General features: G+C 37.7%; 2 protein-coding genes across 3 annotated transcripts in view; one reads left to right on the forward strand and one right to left on the reverse strand.

The window, feature by feature from the left end:
• The window catches only part of AP1AR (adaptor related protein complex 1 associated regulatory protein), a 39,766-nt gene extending 31,578 nt beyond the window's left edge, over positions 1–8,188 (reverse strand). For both annotated transcript variants that reach the window (XM_045470225.1, XM_045470214.1), the window contains exon 1: positions 8,088–8,188. In XM_045470225.1, coding sequence (XP_045326181.1) covers positions 8,088–8,170 — 83 coding nt within the window. In that variant the 5' untranslated portion in view covers positions 8,171–8,188. The remainder of the gene's footprint in view (positions 1–8,087) is intronic.
• Positions 4,065–23,782, forward strand: LOC123596418 (serine/arginine-rich splicing factor 6-like). The gene is made up of 3 exons (XM_045474934.1): positions 4,065–4,136; positions 7,927–8,877; positions 23,767–23,782. The coding sequence occupies exons 1-2, from the start codon at positions 4,065–4,067 to the stop codon at positions 8,731–8,733; spliced, it is 879 nt and encodes a 292-aa protein (XP_045330890.1). The 3' UTR covers positions 8,734–8,877; positions 23,767–23,782.
• The last annotated feature ends 401 nt before the right edge of the window (positions 23,783–24,183 follow it).

Genomic DNA, 24,183 nt, shown 5'->3' on the forward strand with positions numbered 1-24,183 from the left:
TGAGGGGCATCAAAAATCAGCTGGAGGAGGGATCGGCCAGGCCCCAAGTAGTGAAAAAGAGCGTTTCAGAGAGTAGCAGTTACCAAAGGCAAGGGGGAATGAAAGGGCAAGATATATTTAAGAAACATACACATTAATTCTGTCAACAGGTATTTAATGCCTGCATGACTTCTATCCAAGGCATAGAACTTGGAGCTAAACAGTCAATGGTGAGCAAAAACAGACATGGACTCCTTCCTTTACACTGAAAGCAGAAAACACGTATTAACCAAATAACCACACTATATCAGGTATAATAAAAACCTGAAGAAGTGCTCAGAAGAAAAGGATGATGATTCCATGATGGTGTGAAGACTTATCCACTGGGGGTAGGAAGTGGTTTGGGAAGACTTCTTTGGGGAGAATCCTCGAGCTGGCGTCTAAAAGATGACTGAGTAGGAGCTACCTAAGTAAAAAGGGAAGAAATGGATGCAACGAAGTGTATGACACAGATGAGTACCACCTCCCCCCAAAAGCCTTGAAGTAATAATGCAAAGCCTTGAAATCTACATTAAAGATTTCAATGTTTATCCTAAAAGTATGATAAGCCACTGAAGAATTTTAAGTGGTGTTTATTCACAGATTTGCGTTTATTGTTACTTTGACTCCAAAATATAGGAGCTACTGAAAAGGATCAGGAATAGATGTGGGTAGACCTGCTGGCAGTCTACCCACTCAGTTAACAAATATTTACTGGGTGCCTAATATGGGGCAAGCACTGTTTGTATACTGGATGTATAGGAATAAACAAATCAAAGTCCCTGAGTTCATGAAATTTATACTCTGTTAAAGGGGAACGAATACTAGACAGACAGAGTTTACAAAGTCATGAAGTGGTAAGTGCTATGAAGGAATAAAGTAGTGTCAGAAAATGATGAATTAGGAAGAGTGTTGTTTTACCACATGGTACTGAAAATCTAGGCAAGAAATGATGAAAGCTTGGACTACGGTGGCAATGGTGAAAGAAATAGGTGGGTTGAAAAACTAGGAGGTACAAAAAAATCTGGTTTGGGGGACGGACTAAGAAATGTGAGATGATGGGGGAATAGTGTCATAGATGCTCCTAGGTTAGTGACTTTAAGGAAGGTACAGTAGAAGAATCTAATTCAATTTTTAAGGACTCCAACATTTAATGACAAAGGTGAAGAAAATGAACATTCAGGGGCACCTGGGTGGCTCAGTTAAGCGTCCACCTTTTGATTTCGGCTCAGGTCACAATCTCACAGTGGTGGCATTGAGCCCCACATTGGGCTCCACACTGAGTATGGATCCTGCTTAAGATTCTCTCTCTCTCTCTCTCTCTCTCTCTCTCTCTCTGCCCTTGTCCCCCACTAGGACTCTCTCTCTCTCTCTCTCTCGCTCAAAATACAGAAACATAGGAATAAACAAGAAAATGAACATTCATAGGATATAGGGAAGATAGATCAATTTAAATCCACTACCCAGGGAGGTAGATAGAAAATATGGTATGAAATTACAGGAGTTAAAGGAGGAGCAAACAGCATCAAATGCAGCTAAAAGGTGAAGTACAGCAAAGATTACTAATACCCACTGGATTATGATGGCTGTTTTCATGTTATGGGGCAGAAGGAGGCAACAAAGGCAGCAGTGGCAGGGAAAGTGAACATTTAGCTTGCCTTGAAGACTGAGTGAGAAATGAGGAAATTGAGATACCAAGACTGGATAATTCTTTAGGTTGTTAAAGGGAAAGAACAGGAAATAGGGTAGTAGCTAGCCGGAGATGTAGGAGTCTAAGTAAGGTTTAGTGTTTCTTTCTCTTTGTTTTTCAGATTAATGAGACATAGGCTCAAAAAAGTATCAGCGAGAGGGTCGAGGTACAAATATCCAGAAGATAGAATGGTCTGTTCTAAGGCAGGGAGGCTGTATTAGTTGGAAAGATATAAGGGCAATTCAGAAGGTATCATCTACAGAACATGACAACCCATATCTGTAGGGTGATTGAAAGGGAGGAGTTCAATATGATTCTTAGATTCATGGCTTTAAGTGACGACACAGTGTTTACCACTCACGAGGTAGGGCACAAGGTAAAAGAAATGATTGGGGCTTTAAAAAATAAAAAATAGAAAATTGAGGAAAGGGCTGTGAGAAGGGAAGAAAGATGAGCTCAGGTAATTACGTATTTCAGAGCTAATACTGAGATGACTGGGCTCATTAGTATGCAGGTAATAGGTAAAGCCATGTGTTTTCATGCCATCACCAAGGAAAAGTACATTAAAGAAGGAAAACATATTAAAAAAGAAGAGAGTAAGGTTCAGAGCCCTGGGGAGTCTTTAAGGTAAAATACAGAATATTCAGGAAATTCATATCCATTTAAGTCTACTGCTGTTCTCCTTCCTAACTCCTGAAATTTCAAAAGAAATGTCCTATACTTGTATATTTTTCTGACAAACATGCAGAAAACCAAACTGAATCTCTCAATGACACTATTGATTACTATTTTAGCAACATGTATTATGATAAAATATTCTCATTAGTGTTCTCTATGGTCTTTTTTTTTTTTTTAATTAATCAATGTAAAACTGGTAGGATATGTGTTCAACTCTGTGAACAAGTGACATTTTTGCCAAAGTTAGACAATTACCTAAAAGAAAAAGGATAAGAGAAAACATTGTTTTCTATATCTTAAAAGTACATAAGTAATACTCCCTAGTTATTTATTCAACAAACATGGGACACTGAGAGTAGACAGAGATAAAGCATATCCTTGACCTTGAGGAGCTCTCAACCCATATCACCTTTTATGCTAGAAGTCAGACAACTATGGTCAATGGGCCAAATCTGGCCCAGTGCTGTTTCTGAAAAATGACGTTTTATTAGAATACAGTCACATGCAATTTGTTTACATATTATCTATGTTTTTGTGCTAAAACAGCAATGCTGAGTAGTGGCAAAAAAGCTGCACCTATGGCCTGCAAAGCCTAAAATATTATTATCTGGACCTTTACAGAAAAAGCTCACCTTATAAAGCAGATTGAAGCCTAGAGAAAATATTATTTCCTCAGGGAGGTAACATTGTCTCAGGGGGCTGGGCAGGTTTCATAAAGATAGCAATACTTGGGGCACCTGGGTGGCTCAGTCGGTTAAGCGTCGGACTTTGACTCAGGTCACGATCTCGCGGTCCGTGAGTTCGAGCCCCATGTCGGGCTCTGGGCTGATGGCCCGGAGCCTGGAGCCTGCTTCCAATTCTGTGTCTCCCTCTCTCTCTGCCCCTCCCCCGTTCATGCTCTGTCTCTCTCTCTGTCTCAAAAATAAATAAACGTTAAAAAAAAAAATTAAAAAAAAAAAGACAGCAATACTTAAGAATAAGTAAAAGCTCACCAAGAACAGGAAAAGAAGAAATATCACACACAAAGGCAAGGATGAGAGAACACTGTAATTTATAACAGGAATGCATATAGTCCATCTAGTATCTAGGAATTTGGGGATGTGGCAAGTGAAAGAATGGCAGAGAATACTTTCATTGGTTTTCCCTGCCTATGCTGCCAAGGTCATGCATGCAGGAAGTAAAATCTACAATTTTAATGCACATTTTAAGAAAAATATAACTGGAAAACACAATTAGGCTGGTAAAATAGATTAAAATTATCTTGTTGGGAGTTTAAATTTGATACTACTCTCAATGGAAGGTTATCATTTTTCAAAAAAAGTTAAGATATTAAGGCTTATGAATGAGTTGTTTTTTGAAATTAGATTTATTGTTTTCCTTTTTATATTATTCTCACTGATTTGTATTCTGACATTATCTTCTGAGTGAGAGAACAAATACTGAGATTACACTCTTTACGCAAATGCAGAGACTACATATAATCTTGAGCAGACGTTATGTTGCACATTTGAGCTGTTGCCATGCATCTCATCATCTCTCAGAGAAGGGGAAAAAGGCTGAGCAATTTAGCTGTAGGAAATAGGACACACAGGAAGTGGTTAAGTAAGGGCCTAGTATGATCCAGTATGAATTTTAGAAAGCCTAACTCCAATGACAAAAAGGGAAGATGGATTGAAGTATGACGGATACATACAACAGGGAGAACCATCAAGAAGCCAGTGACCTGGCGATAAAAAAGACAAAGTTTAAGGCAAAGTACCAACAAAGGAAATGGATTCAATATGTATAAAGAAGAGACTGACTTAGCTGATGAGACAGAGGTAGAAGACTGTGAAGTTTAGTCTGTGGCTTGGAAAACTGTGAATGCAGCTGTTAAAGGAATTAATTCATAAAGCAGTGAAAGAAGAAACCTTGGGGGAAAGAAATTATACTATTTTAGACATTTCCTGCAATATTAGATATTTTAGATAGGTTGATTTGAGGAGACTTCACATATCCAAGTGTATCTGTTCACTTAGCAACTGAAAATACAGTGCTGAACCTTTGAAAAGAGGTCTGTTCAGAAGACATGAGATTTGGAAGTGTTGGTGGTTGGGAAATCATAGGAATGGATGAAATTTCTTCAGGGGTGGGTTTATGTGTAAAGAGAACTAAATAAAGCATGGAAAACAAGGAGAAAAATCCCATACTTAATAGGCAGAGTAAAGAACAGCCAGCAGAGAAGCAGGAAAATAAAAGTGATGTTGCAGAGGTCAAGTGCATAGTTTCAAGAACAGTTTATCATACAGAATAAAGAGTCAAGTTGTTAAGATATATGCATACATTACCTACAAAATAAAAAGCCGTGAGCTATTAGTGATTAAGAGTAAAGGCTCTGAATTCATAGGGACCTGGGCTCAATCCCAGTTTAGCTATCTTGAGTAAGATAAAATTGCCACACTTCAGTTCTCAATCTGTAATGTATGTAATAGTACTTACCTTTGTCACAAGAATGTGGTAAGGAATAAATGAGATAATGTAAAGTTATTAGAACAGAGCCTTCACACATAGGAAGTAATCAGATGTTGGCAGCTATTACTAAAATATTTTTTACCAGGAAATAAAACAGCTGATCATTGTAAACTATTGCCTGAATTGAGGCAACTTTGTTGCTGAAGCCAAAAGGCCAACAAATATTAAATATAAAGGATACAAAACATGATCATACCTTTATATAAAACCACAGCACATTTTGGAGCACATGGGTGGCTCAGTGGGTTAAATGTCTAACTGTTGATTTCAGCTCAGGTCATAATCTCATGGTTTGATTCATGAGTCTGAGCCCTGCATCAGACTCTATGGTGAGAGTGCAGAGCCTGCCTGGGATTCTCTCTCTCTGCCTCTCTGCCCCTCCCCTGCTTGTGCATGCACTCTCTCTCATGCTCTCTCAAAATAAATACACTTTAAAAAATAGTTAAAAAAAAAACCTATTGTACATCTTAACTGGAACCACTGTGCAGAAATATATGGCAAGATAAAAATGATAATTAAAATATAACACAACAAAACATAACTGGATCTTCAGTTTGAGAAAGAAACTAACACTAAAAGTACATACAAAAAAGATTTCCAGTACTGCCCAAGAATTGACCAGCAGGTGGAGCCCTCTGGAATGTGTTGGTGGGCAAAACTTCCTATAGTGAAAAAGGGTGACTCATTAAGACGTCTAAATTTTATTCCTTAAAGATATTTTACTCCCTCTGCTTTAATCACCAAATAATTTTATTAGTAGCAATATTTATGACATATCTTAACGCTGATATTAATATTTTGACTAGTTGACAGATATCTTAGAATATAAAATACTAGAATTCCCTAATATTTTATAAACAAAATCAGTGGTATTCTGGTTTTGAAACTGGGTAATGAATACTGAATGATCTGACTTTGAGATACCCTTGGGGAATCTATGAGGCTAAGGCCCTAGGTCATAAAGCATCCTTGTGATGTCCAGCTTAAAACAGTCTAAGAAAGCCCAGTTTTTTCCTACCTATGACAACTACAGTGACAAATATAAATTAAATCAAGTTTTTGCGATCACTCTCTAAATTTTTCATCTTCAGATGAACTATTAGTTAATTATCTAAACCTATACCAAAAAGAAAATCAGAATTACCAGGGGATTAAAAAAAAGCAACTAAAACGAGAGGCAAAGTGCAACTTTATTCTGTAAATAACAATTAGCTACATCCACTTGTCTCTGCATGCTTACTAGAAGCTTCTAAAACAACGTGAAAATTAATTTAAAACAATAAGTTATCAGTATATTCAAATAAGGGAACTGTCTTGTCCAAATCTACGTTTATGGATTGATAGAAAAAGTATTGATATCACCATTATATGGTTTTAGATGACAGTGTCCACACCCACAGAAGTTCATTCCTTCAATAGGACTTGCTTGTTCAAGGAGTTTTGCCCATAACAGAGGAAAACAGATCAAACCATTATGTTTTTATGGCATATCAACCAACAATTAACACACTGATTTCACTGATTTCCCCCAGCCCCTTCCCTATGCTGCCAAGCTTAGGTGCTTGGGGAGTAAAATCTACAATTTTAATGCTACACTCTAAGGAAAACATAATTAGTTTGTAAAATCATAATGAAAGATCAAAACAAAAACTCCAGACACCACAGTGTAGTCCAAAATCAAATACAAATGATTTCTGCTTACCCAATTAGATCATAAGACCCTATTTCTACAATTAGACTTTAACACACCACAACACAAATACAAACAGAATATTAACAAAGCCAGAGATTTTGTGGCTTCCAGTCCTTACTCAAACCTAGTTAAGCATATTTAACTATATTGGTGCACTTGCACACAAAAATAAGGAGTAAATTACAGGATTATGTCTGACATGATAAAGACAGCTGTCATGTTCCCCTTTGACAGTAATAGCCCTTAAGTCAGGGAAACCAAGATACTAAACTAGGCACAAAATCTTTAAATCCTAACCTTTCCATTCAGACTACTTAGTGCACAACCTTGGCTACTATGTATGAGTGAGGTGATGCAATGAACACAAAGAATATGCACCTGACGAACCAATGAGTGAATCATATATAAATAAGATCTCCATCACCAAAAGATCCAAATTATAAATCACGTGGCTTCCCGTTCGTGTATTCAGAACACCCTATTACCGAATAATGTTGGTTCAATGAGACAGAGACTGAAAATTTAGCAATCTGTTCCATAAAGTGCAAAAAGTCTTATTCCTTACATAAAGCGCCTTGGTTCATATTTTCTATTCTAAGTTTGAATTTCTGGGAAACATTTAACAACAACAAAGCCAACTTCAAAGGAGTTTGTTCTAATTTTTTTCCAACACCGTAAGAAATAAAAACACAAAAATGGAATAATGAAATTCTAGTATTCTATGGATGGTGTGAGTAGAAAAACCTATGCATATGCCAGTTTTAATCAAGAGACGTGAGGTTCAGAAGGGCTGTGATTTCCTCAGTATTACAGAGTTTATAGGTAGCAATCAGGGTCTAGCATTCCTCTGGAAATAACCGAAAGAATTAATACGGAAAAGCCACACACTGCTCCTCTTGTTATCAGTACCAAGAATCCGAATGCCTATTGGGAACCCAGCAATTCGGCAAGTCTTTGTACATGTCAAAGAGTTACTCAATGTCTGGAACCTTATTTTACTACATACAGCATTCAAATGACTTCTACTAACAATCCCTCTGAGATATCAACTTTCTGGAGCCAGATTCTCAGCGGCTCTGTCACAGCCAAAGGGAGGATCAAATACACAGCTATTACCCTTGGCATCAGCCCAAACTCAACGTAGGGTGTGTCCGGGTTGTTGTGAAGCCTGTTCTACTGCCCATTCGTAGAGAGTACCCCATGCTTCCCAGAGAAGACGCCTACCACGACTCCTTCCCCGCGTGACATCGCGCCCGGAGGGAGTCTTGCTGGAGGCGGCAAGAGCGACACCAGCCCCCTTCTCTAGCTTTTTCCCTGGGGGACACCTCTCGACCAGGGCCTCCACTACGACAGCCCGCTGGACGCCGGGCTGAGGGGCTCCCGGCCTACTTCAAGACATAGGGGGAGGGAGGAAACGGAGACAGTGAAGGGGGTTCCCAGCAAGGGGCAGAATGGGAGGAGCCAGCGGGAGCTCGGCCCTTCCCCCAGCGGGCTTACCCTCCACCGCCTCCTACACGTTGCAGCCGCCCCGCTTCCTTGCGGAGGAGCCCGAAACACTGCGTCCAGCAGCAGTTCCCCATCGCATGCCGCCCAGGCGCCGCCGCTCCTCCTCCTCCCGCTCAAAGCCCACACTCAGGCCCGGCAGCCGCATCCGCGCGGCACGAGCCGAATGAGGCTTCGGGGACCAAGGGCGGGCCGGCCGGCGCGCAACGGCGTGAGAGACTGGGACAGGCGCTCGGAACAAAGGCAGCGGTTACTCCAGCAGCCACCGAGTCGCTGCCGCTCGAGGGAAGAGTGCCGGGCTGCGCGATCTGGACTCCCTCGCTGTCCGCATGGCCCCTCGCTCGCCTCAGGACCTCAGCCTAGCACAAGTGACCGCCTCCAGCCGCTGAAGGAAGCCAGTCCCCGCGAGTCGCGCACCCAGACCCCGCCCTCCCGAGCACCCAGGCCAGCGCCTCGCCGCCGACGCTGCCACACCCCCGCCCTCTCCCGGGCCCCAATAGGGTGCCCTCCCTCTGCGGCCCCGCCTCCTCCGGCCACCGGTTCTTACGTCACTTCCACAAGCTCCCGCGTCCGCAGCTTCTGCCTTGGAGCTAGTTCAATTCCTGGGTGTGGATGTTTGTTTTGTTGGACCTTGACCTAACTAGAAGTCTCCTTTTCTCCTTGCGTTTCCCGCGTCTGGGTCCCGAGCGTCTCCGCGCGTCGCAACCGTCAAGGCTCAGCCTTTGAACTTTGTACCAAAGCCTTGTGAGCGGCTTACCTAGAGCCCAAGGCCAGAAGTCATCGGGTATGAGAAGGGGCACTTCTCTGTGTGTTGTGTGCTTAGGTTTAGTTAATACTGCACCATAAGTGGCAAATAGAGTCAGGGGACTGAGTGAAATAGTTTTGAATGCACCAGGAATTTTTTTCTTTTCTGGTCTCTAGTTTGCGTTTCTATCTCCGTACTGTCAATATTGTAGAGAAACTTTTTAATGGTGCCCTACCGGCCTCTTTTTGTTTTGTTTAAAATCAGAATTTCAGATCGTTTCGGAGAGGTGGTAGTGGTCCAGAGGAAATCAGTTCGAGGGCTATGGTTTTTCAGGGACATCAATCCACGCCTTGCCAATCCTAGCGTGCTGCTGGGTTCTGTAGTAGATGCGAAGAGATAGCTACTCTGACGCGACTTGGTCTACATTCTCAAGTGTTCCTGTACAACTTGGTTTTTGATTTGGGCCTTAAAATCGCATCTGAGGCGTGGATTAGTAAACTCCCAGTCCATTGCATAAAGTGCTTTTTTAAAACTATGTCTATTTTTAGCCTGTTGTAATTTAATCTAGGAAAATTGTTACGTTTTGGAAAATTGTTACTAATGAAAAAATCGTTTCTGAGCTATTCGTTTTCTTGTTTCCTGAAATCTAGACCGACCTAGGTTTCAGTTTTAGAACTGCCTCTTAAATAATTTTGACCTTATTTGGGTCTTGGTCGTTTTTTGTAACCAAGTGCATAAAGGATATGTTTGGCCTATTAGTTTGCAATCAGTGAATATTGGTGGAATGACTGAATGACTTATTGAACAGCAACCATACTTTCTATCCCTCTTTCAGTCCCCACAATCAAGCAAATTTATTAGTGAAATAATCTTTAAAATTCAACTATAAATGTTTAAAGAAAGCTATGGACTACTACTCAGCAACAAAAAGGAACATACTATTGACACACACATACTAAGTGAATCTGCAGAAGATTATTCTGAATTGAAATGCCAGTATCAAAAGCTTACATATTGTATAATTCTAGAAATGACAAAATTAAAGAAACAGAGAACAGATTGCATGGTTGCCAGGGATCAGGGAGTAGAGAATGGATTCTTGTGGTGATGGAAAACCTGTATCTTGGTTGTGTCAATGTGAGTATCCTGTTTGTGATATTGTGCTATAGTTTTGCAGGATATTACCATTGAGGAAAACTGGGTAAAGGATACATGTAGTGATTTCTCTATATTATTTTTTTACAACTGCATGTGACACCACAATTAATGCAACTATAGACATTTTATAAACCTCTATTAAAAGTAGATCTGGACTCAGTTAAGTATATGAACGATCCTCAGAGTCAGTGCAAATGATTACAACATTAAAAAATGGGCTTCACTAATCTGAAAAAATACAAATTAAAACACAAAGGAAAGTCACTGTTCACTTGGCAGGTTGACAAAAATTTCCTAATAAAAATGTTCAGTTTTTGAAAGGGTACAGTGAAGTAGTATTGTCCTGAATGGGGGACAGTGAAATTCGTTCTGAAAAATCATTTGGAAATATTTGTCAAGAGCCAGAAAGAAAGTAAATGCTCAATAATTGAAGGATGGTTAAATTTGCTGGTATGGTCTTATTCCATAACCATGTGAAATACTTTTTGAAAAAGCTTTAATAGCATGGCAAAATGCTGCTGATGTATGAAAAAAATCAGAATAGAAAACTATATATATAGTGTGTTCCAAATCATATTTAAAACAAAACACATATGTTTTCAAATACATATATACATTCTTTCTTACATATATTCCTAGGGGAAAATAAAAATTGGTAAATAACAATGTTAGCAAGATTGTGGATTTGGGAGATTTTTTTCCTTGTATTTTTTTCAGTTTTTTTAAATGATAATTTGAAACATCTGTAATTGGAGAAAAAAATTTTTTTTAATCTGGCCTATCAGCAGGAAGGATGAATTAATAGCCAATTTGGTTAAGTTTGATAACCAATGCAGACATTTAGAAAGTGATGAGGATTTTAATGTAGGTGGATTCCAATAAAATGAGTTGAGCACAAGTCTTGTTGTGTTTCTGCCATGGCACAATATTGCATCTCCAAACCTGCATTTGAGAATGGTTCTGGAATCAATAAAGACAATAGTCAAGTATATTCTGGTAGGATTTTTATGCTTAATTATCACAGCTAGAGAAATCATTTAAATGGCAGTTTGCCCAGCAGACTAGTCAATGTACCAGTAAGAGACACACAAATTATCTACAGTGATGGCCACTTAATATCAGCTTGCTAGAGACGCCATCTACGCACCTTCCCGCTAGCAGGACTTTTCTCCTTTCTCATCCCTTGCAAAGTTCCTTTCTCTCTAGTGGTTTATTCTGAAGTCAAAGGAAGAAGTTTTTCTCATGGAAACTGCAGTCGATCAGGATACAATCTGTACCTCTAGTTGTCGTCTGGATTGTGAAGTTTCAAATATGAATCTTTGCTCAGAATTCCTCTATTGGCTATTAATTGCTTTTTGCTTTTTTGAGATCAGCTGCTACAATCATGTTTCTCTGGGGGTTAGGGGAGCATTCTGTGCTCTCTGTTACCATAGTGGTCCAAACATGGACGTAAATCCATTCTTTCAATTCACTGGAACAGAGTTTAGATTACCAAAATTTACACAGGATACCAGATAAGATGGCTATAAAATGTAGATAATGAGACACTTAAGTTTACCTCATGGGTTTGTTGTCAGTATAAATTATTTAAGCGTTTAAAAAAATATTTATTTTGAGAGAGAGAGAGCACAAGTGGTAGGGGGGCAGGCAGAGAGGGAGAGGGAAACAGAGAATCCCAGGCAGGCTCCATGCTGCCAGCACATACCTAACACGGAGCTTGATCTCGAGAACTGTGAGATCATGACCTGAGCCGAAATCAAGAATCAGACACGTAAGTGACTGAGCCACCCAGGTGCCCCTAAGTGATTAAGCATTTAATCGAGTGCTTAGTAGAATATTAAAAGCAAGTGCTTAGTATAATGTTAAGAGCTTAGTATAATATGATTACACTATACTTTTTGCAATGTACATTATATGCCATACTATAACTATAATACCCTAAATATAATATAAATATTAGCTGTTATTGTTACACAGATTGAAGGAGATTTTCTTCAACAAGTTTTTCCTTTGTATCTATATCCCTGCCATCTTGTGAAAAACACTAGGGTTTTCAAAATTCTGCCTCTTAGACCTGCACTTAAATGTACTCCACACCATTGCTTGAAGTAAGGCTCCAGGATATCATGGCCTACATAGAGGAACGTGTTTCCCATCTCCTAGGCCTTTCTGTCCCATGATCTGCATCTTTTCAGGATGACTGAAAATAAGGCCATTCACTGGCTTATGGGGAGAACTTACTCCCTACCAATTAGGAGTATTTGCCTTAGGAACATAAATAGAACGGTCTCATAATACAATAATCTGGTATCATTATGGGTCCTAAAGTCCTATATATTCGATTTTAAATAATAATATGTGAAAGAATAGTCCAGTCCAGGTTTAACTTGATCCAGCATTGCCTAGTTCTTTTGTACACTATTTCTGTACATTATGAAGTGAAAATGTAGGTGTACTAAATCTGGTTACAGCTCCTTTGTGCTCAATAATGGCTCAACAAAGAGCATATTTCCATAATGATAAGTAACACTTTGTAGGCACATCACAGCTTAATTTCATACTTAAAAAAACAAACATTCCTATAAAAAAACAGTTCAAGTGAACCAACTCTGCCTATAATACAAACAACCTTTGCATTGTTATACAGAGTGAATTAGCTCCTTAAAAATCACTGCTCTCAAATGTTTTTATTTCTGTAATGATCTTTTACTTTACATTTGTATAACTAAATTGAACATTTAAGTGATTTTCCAAGAATGAAGGTGTGCAAAGGTACACACCTTGAAGTGTAGATAAAGGGAAGTGAAGTGAAGATAAAAGGGAAAGTCAAGGGGAAATTACTTAACTTATGGCTCAATCACCAGTGTCCCATTCCTTCTGACTTTTGGATGTGTGATGAGCTTCATTAGTTGGTCAGTGTCACTGACTACAGTATACACCAAGTAATTTGCTTCCTTTTTTGCTCACCCTACATTTACATTTCACAAAGAGAGGAACTAATAAGAACGGTTATATAATTAATATGGAGTGTTTCCAATTGGCAGAATTTGTTTCAGATCTCTCTTGCCTAGTCAGAAACTGAGCTAGTAACTTGAACAGGGAACATGAGAAATTATTAAACAGATAAATGGTGGTTCATGCTAGAAGGAAACCAAGTTCTAACAGATGTAGGTACTGCTGGGAGTAGCCATCACCCCTGGGACTGAGGGAAAATGGAACAGAAGAGGAATTTAGCCATTTAGAGGACAGCCCTACAAAGTGCACATTCAGACCTCGGAGAAGACTGTGGATGCCATAGACACCTGCCCTGCTCCTCTGGTAATGGAGAAGCTAGATGGAAGGTGTCTGCCTGTGAGTGAACCCACCTCTATGGATGGGGGCGGGGGGGTACTTACCACTGGAGTAGGAGGGCTGTGCCACTGTGGTAACCACTGCCAGGACTCCTTCCTGCTGATCCACTTGCCATTACATAGAGAACAAAATAGCAAAAAAAGAATTGAGTTGCCTTTTTGAGTCTTGCACTGTCTCCTCAGCACCCTTATTGGAAGATCTCAACATAGAACCTGCCAGCAAAAGAGAAAGGTATTCTGCTGAGTCCAGTTCTACCATCAGAAAGTAGGGCTAGGAAGGGTAGGAGATAAAAAGCAAGTTTGTTAATATTAATGAAAGCTGGGTTGGAAAAAAAATGGCTCTTTTTCTATTAAGAAATTGGGATTTACAGTAACCTCAGTCTTGGAACCCCAGGCTAAGAAATTAACATAAACAGTAGTTTTGAGGCATTGATACTCTTGATATTTCTTGCAAAGCAAAAACATTCACTAGGGGAAGGAGAAAGACATACATGCTTTCCATCTAAGTTTCACAGGATTTCCATAGATATAAAACCACATTGCAAATGAGCTTGCAATCACAAATTACAAATGAACTACTATGGCACAAAGCAGACACATGGAATAGCAGAGAAAAACAAAACCATGAATTTAATACACTAAATATAAAAAGCAATCATGCTATAAGCATGTTAAAAATTTTATTTTAATGTTTATTCATTTTTGAGAGAAAGAAGTGCAAGCAGGGGAGGGGCCGAGAGAGAGGGAGACACAGCATCTGAAGCAGGCTCCAGGCTCTGAGCTGTCAGCACAGAGTCCGAAGCGGGGCTCAAACCCACAAACTGTCAGATCATGACCTGAGCCCAAGTCGACGCTTAACTGACTGAGTCACCTAGGCACCCCTAGCATGTTTAAAATAGTTAATGTCATAAAAAAGAAAACAAGGAAATATGAAAGGATAGTTGATTAAAACAACTAATTGAAATGAAAAATAAAGACATTGAAATTAAACATGAATGAAGAGATTTCTGCTTCTAGTTAAAATATAGCACACGAAAGGCATGTGGTAACAAAGACTTCAACAAAATTAAACTCATTTTTTTATGAAGTCAGCAAGGAACAATAAATAGAAGAAAGCCTAGATGAACTAATTTTCAGAGAAATGGGATGTTCATACATGAACAAAAAGCTTCAGCAGCTTCCTACTTGGGAGTAGATACCTGGGCTAAATATGGACAGTTGAAGAATTGGTCCAGCAAAGATGGTAATGAGGAGAAACCAACCAAGGTTTAGGCAGCAGTGTGGGTTTGTGAGAGATACCAGAATCTGGAAGAAATCTGACGCATCTGATGACATTCTCCCATCAAGTGGTAGTGTCCATGATCCCTCTTGAATTTCATCAAGTTTGCAACAATAGTGGAAATAATATGTGAGTTTTGAGACTAAGTCATAAAAGTGGTACAGTTCTGTCTGGTCCTTTTAGGACCCATGATTTTGCAGCTGTGAGTGCAGTGTATGGAGTCCATATATGACATGGTGTGTGGAGATGGTCTGGGTCATCCCAAGTGATACCAACGGTTGATATCAACCAATAGGCCTGTGATTGGAAACACCTCAAGATAATTCTTGAGGTTACTTCCAGCCAGATCCACATAATAAAATATTTTTTGTTTCAAATATTGTGGGGCACCTGGGTGGCTCAGTTTGTTAAGTGTCTGCCTCTTGACTTTAGCTCAGGTCATAATCTCATGGTTGTGGAATTAAGCCCCATGTTGGGCTCTGTGCTGAGCATGGTGCCTGCTTGGTCTCTTTCCCTCTCTCTGCCCCTCCCCACCCCAAACAAACATTCAAATATTACTGTTTTGTTTCAACTCAAATATCTTCATTTCAAATGTTTAAACTGTTAAATTTGGGGTAATGTGTGATGAAGCAATAGATAACCAGAATAAGCTCCAGATCTGAAAATAAATTACTTTTGCAGCCCTCTCTCCACATGCCACTTACACCCAAATATTGCCAAGAAAGCAGCAATGGAAGAAAGACTAGAAAACTGTGACAAACTGTGTATTTCTCTGCATCCTTGCAGTGCTTGGACTCTGGGTCCTATTAAAATTGAATCTGAAGATGAGCCAAAATTTTCTGAAAGTAACCTAACTCCCTTCCAGCTCAAATACTTTTTAAAAAAATCAAAGGCTGATTATCGGTGAGTTAAAACTTTATATACAGTATATACATGGCTTGCCTGTGTTCAACATGACTCTTGGAAGAATCTGAATAATCACTCTCACCCTAGCTGAGGAAAAGCCTTGTACTCTGGGAATAATCAAAATGGAACAAAAATTATACATTAGTTTTCACTGTTGTTTTACACACATTTAATATAAATTAATTTTTTTAAAACAGACATGAAAATAAGCAGAAAAATGGGAGCCATAATCAAGGAAAGGACAGTTAATAATAAAAGACCTGGAGAAGACCCATTTATTAGACCTTGTTGAGAACATGAAACAACTACTATAAACATGTGAAAACATATACAAGAAAATATGGACATAATTGGTATAGATACATGGCATTTCAGGAGATAAATAGAAACATCAAGAAGAAGCAAATACATTTTGGAACTTAAAATTGTATTGAAAAATACAATATCAGAAATTTCAAAAATGTATCAATTGGGCTTAACAGCAGGTTTGATAGAAGAAAGGATTACCACATTTGAAAACAGTTCAGTTGAAATTAATCCAGAGAGAAAAAGGATTGAGAAAAAATACCAGTGTCATCTTCTTATGAAATAATATCAAGTGGTCCAACATATTTGTGCTTGAGTTCCAAAAGTGGTAGAAAGAATTGGGTAGAAAAAGTATTTGGAGAACAAATAATGGCAAAAATTATTTACATTTGACAAGAAATTCAAACATGGATCCAAAAATTTCAACAAATCCTAAAAAGGATAAATAAGAATTTACACCTAGGCATATCATACCCATATTGTGGAAAATTAAAGATAAAGAGAAAAATCTCTAAAAAAAAAAAAAAAATCCGAGGTAAAAACAATATAGGGGAACAATAACTCCATCTGACCCCTCAGGACAAATGCAAGCCACAGTGGAATGATATTTTTAAAGAGAAAGAAAAAGGAAAAGAAGAGGAAGGATGAAAAGAAAGGAAGAAAAGGGAAGGAAGAAAGAAGGGAGGGAGGGAGTAAGGAAACAACTGTCAACCTAGAATTCTACATTTAGGGCGAATAATTTTCAGAAATGAAAAATGAAATGAAAGCAAAATAGGGACACCTGGGTGGCTCAGTTGGTTAAGCGTCTGACATCAGCTCCGGTCATGATCTCGAGGTCTGTGAGTTTGAGCCCCACATCGGGCTTAGTTCTGACAGCTCAAAGCCTGGAGCCTGCTTTGGATTCTGTGTATCCCTCTCTCTGCCCCTCCCTTCTCATGCCTCTGTCTCTCTCTTTATCTCAAAAGTAAATAGACATTAAAAAAAAATTAAAAAAAATAAAAAGAAATGAAAGCAAAATAAAGACATTTTCTGATAAACACTGACAGAATTCATTACAACAGATTTTTACTACAAAAAAGTCCAATGGAAGCTCATCAGGTGCATGAAAATGAAACCAAATGGATATTCAGATTTACAAAGAATAAAGAGCACTAGAAATGTAGATAAATGTACTTTTTTGTTGTTTTGTTTTTAAAAGGACAGCTAGGGCACCTGGGTGCCTCAATCTGTTAAAGCGTCCAGCTCGTGGCTTTGGCTCAGCTCATGATCTCATGGTTCATGGGATTGATCTCCACATTGAGCTCTATGCTGGCAGCGTGGAGCCTGCTTGGGATCCTCTCTCTTCTCTCTCTCAAAATAAATAAACTTAAAAAAAATAACAAACATTAAAAAAATAAAAGGACAGTTGACCTTATAAAGCAAAAATTAAAAATAACAATGTGTTTTAGGAGTTGTAGCTGAGAAGTGAAATAAAGGTAACACAAAGGAAAGGAGAAGTTAGTGGAAATACACAGTTGTAACATTCTTCTATTAATAGAGAAGTGTTTTAATATAATTTCAAGGTAGTCTGTTGTTAATGAAGAATGCATACAAAAATACCTAAAGCAGGATTTCTTAACCTCAGCATATTGGGCCAGATCATCTTTTTCATGGAGGCCTGGCTTGTGCATTGTAAGATGTTTAACAGCATCCTTAGCCTCTACTCACTAGATGCCATTTGCACTCACCTTTCCCAATGTGACAACCAAAAATTTATTCTGACACTGTCAAATGTCCCCCTGGGAGTCAATATTTTCCCCTGTTGAGAACCACTGCCCTAGAGCAATCACTAGAAGACACAATAAATAGGGCACACACACACACACACACACACACACACACACACACACCCCAAATACATACAGCTATACAGTTAAAGAAGAGGTAAAAGGGAATATTAAAAGCAAGGAAATAGACAACTCAATCCAAGAGTGCAGTAAGAGAGAAAAGGAAGAAAGAACTGATGGGACAAATGAAAAACAAATTACAAGATGGTAGACTTAAACCAACCAGATAAATAATTACTTTAAATGGGCTAAACACAACAATTAAAAGTTAGGGATTGTTTTCTCAGACTATTAATTAAAAAAAGAAAAAAAAGTCTTCACCATATGTCATTCCCAAGTGATGCACTTTTAATATGAAAACAGATTAAAAGTAGGGATGAGGGGCATCTGGGTGACTCAGTAGGCTAAGCATCCAACTTTGGCTCAGGTCATGATCACACGGGTAGTGAGTTCAAGCCCGGCATCCAGCTCTGTGCTGACAGCTCAGAGCCTGGAGCCTGTTTCAGATTCTGTGCCTCCCTCTATCTCTCTGCCCCTTCCCCACTCACACTCTGTCTCTATCTTTCTCAAAAATAAGTAAACATCAAAAAACTATATTAAAACAAAAGTAAGGATGAAAAGGAGCACCTAGGTGACTCAGTTGAGCATCTGACTCTTGATTTCAGCTCAGGTCATGATCAAGCTTTATGTGAGTGTGGAGCCTGCTTGAGATATTCTCATTCTCTCTCTCTCCCCATCTCTCCCTCTGCCTCTCTCCCCCATTAGCCCTTTCTCAATAAAATAAAAATAAAAATAAAATAAAATAAGGATGAGAAATGATATAACCATGCAAATACTAACCATAGAGCTTGTGTGATTATATTAATATCCAACAAATTAGACTTCAGTATAAGGAGCATTACTAGGGATAAGAAGGTGTTGGGAGGAAAAAATTTTCTTCTACCTGCTAGGTTCTGTGACTGGTCTAACAATTAAAATGACATAAAACAGGTTAACAAGAGAAAAACAAATTTAATAACATATGTATGGGAGCCCTTAAAAGATATTAAATTCAAAAGGCAGCCAGGAAATTGAGGTTTCTGTAACATCTTGAGTTAAGGAAAGATGTCGAGGTCTGGGGCTACAAAGGGAAGGAAGACCATTCATAGGAAAGTGAGAGTAGGAGATGTTTGGGAAACAAATCTTGCTCTGTTATGCACATAAATTTCTTATGTAAAAAATTATCTCTGGTAATAGATCTCTTTCTGGTACAGGCCCCCTTTCCAATATAAGTTTCCTTTATAATTGCAGAATTTCCCTACAAATGGGGACATTTTTACTTCTTTTTTATAGATAAGGCGCTGGTAAAGAGCTTTTCGTGAGGCCACTGGGACTTGATTGCCTTTAGTTCAACATGATCTCCATGTCACAGTAGCATAATTTGGGGAGACTTTTTCTGAGCCTCTTCAGAGGGATGTTTCATTATGATAAGAAGGCAAATTAATTAAGAAGGCATAACAGTCCTAATATATATATATATATATATATATATATATGTGTGTGTGTGTATTATATATATAATTACAATTATATATAATTATATATATTTATATATAATTATATATAATACACACATATATATTATATATTATTTATATAAATAATATATATTATATATTATTTATATAAATAATATATATTTTATATATTATTTATATATAATATATTACTATATATATTATATTTATAATATATATAAATAATTATATATACATATAATTGACTCTGAGAATCCAGCTGCCATAGAGAGACCATGTGGAAGAGAGCTAAAATGTTCTGGCTGACAACGTCAGCTAAACTTCCAGCTGGCAGTCAGGACAAACTTCCAGCTATGTGAGTGACATTATTTAAGGCCCTCTGGTTGTCCAGCATCTTAACTGATACAAAGCAGAAGAACCATCCTATTGCCTCACAGTATATTGAGAAATAACAAATTGTTTGAAGACGCTAGGTTTTGGTGTGGTTTTAGATAGGAATAGATAACAGAAATACTACCCACATCTGAAAAATCAAGAACTAGCAGTAAAACCATATTATTTAGTGATGAGGAAGTCATAACTAAAGGAATCGGTAAAAAAAATTAAAGTGGTTGCCTCTTTGATACTTTAAACTATTTGCATATATGAACTTGATACAAATGAGTATTTTTTAAGACAAAAAAGAGAACTTATGAACTAGTAAAAAATTTCTGAGAAAGTGACCCAAGATGTAGTATAAAGATGAAAATATGAGAGGTTAACAAATATGGAATGAGCAAGTATAATAGGAGTTCCAGAAGGAAAAGCAAGAGAGAATAATTTTGGAAGTATTGAAAGAAATAATACCTGAAGTAGTAGCAATACTTGATGAGATATGAATCTTCAGATCTGGAAAATGTAATTCCTCAAGAGAATAAAAAAAAATTATATCTAGACACATCATATCAAAACTGAAAAACATCAACCCAAGTCATAAAGACTTTAAAAAAGAACCCAAGAGAAGAAACATATTACATTTATGGTAATGATGACCCTCAACAGACTACTCAACAGCAGTAATAAAATCCAGAAGACCATGGAATAATATAGTCCAAGTGTTGAGAGAAAATAAACCAATACCCAGCTAAAATATTGTGAGAGCAAAGTAAAGGTATCTGCTATATCTACTATCTAAAAAGTCACACAACTATGGCATTTACTATTGTTAAGATACTGGAATGTTTTCATACTGGTTGGTAAATAGCTGTTGTCCCTTAGGACTTTGACTCAGAAGCCATGGAGAAACAGAAATCAGTTAATAGCCGGTAATGAAGGCCACCTTTGGCCCTGGCCAGGTGCTACAAGTTTTTCCAGCATAGAAGACATTTTATAACAGACATGAGGCCATGCAGAATAAGCAGACTTAAATGGGTGTTTTGGAGCTAGAGGGTGCCCTTTTTATTACCATATTGATTTTCAGTTTTATTTAATTGTACTGCTTTGTTAAAACCTGTTTTAGACCCTCCCTCACAGGTGACATTTTTTTTTATAATAAAACTTCTCATTCTCAATGAGTTAGATTAGATTACCAGATGAGAAAGCTGAAGTTAAAAGAATTAGGTGTCATCCAAGTTCACAAAGCCAACATATGACAAGATTATGACTTGGGCCCAAATAGGATTTCTTTTTTTTTTTTTTTTGCTCTTCAAATTTTTATTTAAATTCCAGTTAGCTAACATACAGTGTAATATTAGTTTCATGTGCAGAATTTAGTGATTCATCACATACAACACCTAGTGCTCATCACAAGTGACCCCCTTAATACCTATCACCTATTTACCCACCCTCCCCCCCATCTCCCCTCCGGTAACCCTCAGTTTCTTCTCTATAATTAAGAGTCTGTTTCCTGGTTTGCCTCTCTTTTATTCCCCCCATATTCATTTGTTTTGTTTCTTAAATTCCACATATGAGTGAAATCATATGGTATTTGTCTTTCTTTGACTTACTTATTTCGCTTAGCATAGTATTCTCAGGCTCCATCCACATAGTTGCAAATGTTAAGATTTTACTCTTTTATGACTGAGTAATATTCCATTACACACACACACACACACACACACACACACACACACCATACCACTTCTTCTTTATCCATTCATCAGTCAATGGATATTTGGGCTCTTTCTATTATCGGGGTGCATGTATCCCTTGAAATCAGTATTTTTGTATCCTTTCAGTAAATACCTAATAGTGCAGTTGCTGGATCATAAGGTAGTTTTAGTTTTAACTTTCTGAGGAACCTCCATGCTGTTTTCCAGAGTGGCTGCACTAGTTTACATTCCTACCAACAGGGTAAGAGAGTTCCCCTTTCGTCATCCTCGTCAACACCTGTTTTTTCCTGTGTTGTTAATTTTAGTCATTCTGACTGGTGTGAGATGATTTCTCATTGTAGTTTTGATTTGTATTTCTCTGATAATGAGTGATGTTGAGCATCTTTTCATGTGTCTGTTAGCCATCTGTATGCTTTCTTTGGAAAAATGTCTATTCGTGTCTTCTCATTTTTTAACTGGATGATTTGTTTTGGGTGTTCAGTTTTATAAGTTCTTTATATATTTTAGATACTAGCCTTTATCAGATGTGTCATTTTCAAATATCTTCTCCCAATCCATAGGATGCCTTTTAGTTTTCTTGATTGCTTCCTTCAGTGTGCAGAAGCTTTTTATTTTGATAAAGTCCCAATATTCCATGCTCGTGGATTGGAAGAACAAATATTGTTGAAATGTCTATATTACCCAAAGCAATCTACACATTTAATGCAATCCCTATCAAAATACCACAAGCATTTTTTACAGAGATAGAACAAACAATCCTAAAATTTATATAGAACCACAAAAGACCCCAAACAGGCAAAACAATCTTGATAAAGCAAAGCAAAGCTGGAGGCATCATAATTTCCGACTTCAAGTTATATTATGAAGCAATAGTGATCAAGACAGTGTGTTACTGCACAAAAACAGACACAAATATCAATGGAACAGGATAGAAAATCCAGAAATGAGCCCACAACTATATGGCCAATTAATCTTTGACAAAGTAGGAAAGAATATCCAGTGGGAAAAAGTCAGTCTCATCAACAAATGGTTTTGGGAAAACTGGACAGCAACATGTGAAAGAATGAAATTGGGAGAGGGTCTCTTATATTGCTTCCTCTTACATTACACACAGAGATAAATTCAAAGTGGATGAAAAATCTAAATCTGAGACAGAAAACCATCAACGTCCTCGAGGAGAACACAGGCAGTAATCTCTTTGACATCAGCCATAGCAACTTCTTATTAGATATGTCTCCTGAGACAAGGGAAATAAAAGCAAAAATAAACTATTGGGACCTCACCAAATAGGATTTCAAAGACATTTTTTTCTTTATGTAAAGTTCTATGAGGGTAACATCAAGTTGGACATAGGAACTAAAGAACAAGTCTAAAATAGCACTTTTTGTGACCTTAGGAGGTTGTTTGGTTTGTTTGGTTTTTCATGATTCTTAGGCTTTGGATTTGTTATTTTTAGTTCAGAGTACTTAGTGAGTTCTAAAATTGTGTTGAGGCTTTAGGCCAAGGCTAGATTTCTATATACACATACAGTGTCTGTCACATAGCCTGCACTTTCTATGAACAAATATTACTCCATAGTGGACTTCTTTCCAGTCTGTGAGCTCTTGATGGTTAGATCTATGCTGCTAGGGCTGGTTCCAACCTAATGGCTCAGTGATTACAGGGAGCATCAGCTCATGTTTGCCAGTTTATATAATGTATTTTCCTTAGCTGAATAAATTCTCACTGTTGTGGATATTTAGCTGTATATAATATAGAATATTTTATTTACTGTTTGTAATGACATAATGGACATGAAAAGTACTATTCTAAAACAAGACATGACATGGAAATATACATTTATCCATGGATCTACAAAACAATTTTATTATTCTAAAGGGACTAATAGATAAGGAAATAAATTGAGTTAATCTTCAATGATGTTGTATTTGAAATTTACACAATGTAAATAGGAAAGTGGGGACTTGTTCGGATTTTCGTTAGTAGAGAGGAAAATATTTTCAAATGCAGATTTTAAACTATCACTGACTGTCTAAGGAAGACTGAATTTTTCCATGATTCTTCTTTCAGAGCTTGAGAACCATGTTGAGTACCTGTTAGCTATTGGAACAAAAGATGGTGTTTATTCCAAAGTCAAATTGTTTGGTTTACTTCTGCTTTCTTTTTCAGATTAAAAGACTTTTAGAACTATTTAGACTAGAAATTAACAGCCAATCACCTCATTTCATGGCAAGGAAACCACAACCCAAGAAGCTAGGAAGTAGAATTAAAACTAAATTCAGAAACCCAAATTAAGAGAGTTAACCTGGATTTCCCTAAATATTTCAGTTGCTAACTCCTATTGAAAATTATTTTGAAATTTTGGATTGTCTAATTCTTTCCAAGTCCACTGTTAATTTCTCAATCCAAGCTTTTAATACCCCTAGGTATCTACAGTGTTTTATTTTATTTTATTTTATTTTATTTTATTTTATTTTATTTTGTTTTATTTTTGAGAGAGAGAGAGAGCATGCATGAGCATGTGGGCAAGCAGGGGGTGGGAGAGGGAAAGAGGAAGAGAGAGAAAATCCCAAACAGGCTCCATGCTCAGCACAGAGCCCCACCCAGAGCTCTATCCCACAACCCTGGGATCATGGCCTGAGCCAAAATCAAGAGTTGGTTGCTCAACCGACTGAGCCACCTAGATGCCTCAATATCTACACTGTTTTTAATTGGACTTTGTGCTTCTAGTTTCTTTTTACTCCAATTCATCTTGTTTTTGTTTTTGAATTTATTTATTCTCTACTAAGTACCCTAAGTAGTCTTTAACAATTTTTTAAATGATCATGAAATATTTTCTTTTTATAATATAATATTATCTTAGATCAGGAAACACACTCTGGGAGAGAGATTTATGCTAGGGAGTTTACTGGG

This window comes from Leopardus geoffroyi, chromosome B1 (genome assembly GCF_018350155.1).
Source record: "Leopardus geoffroyi isolate Oge1 chromosome B1, O.geoffroyi_Oge1_pat1.0, whole genome shotgun sequence".
Taxonomy (NCBI): Eukaryota; Metazoa; Chordata; class Mammalia; order Carnivora; family Felidae; genus Leopardus; species Leopardus geoffroyi.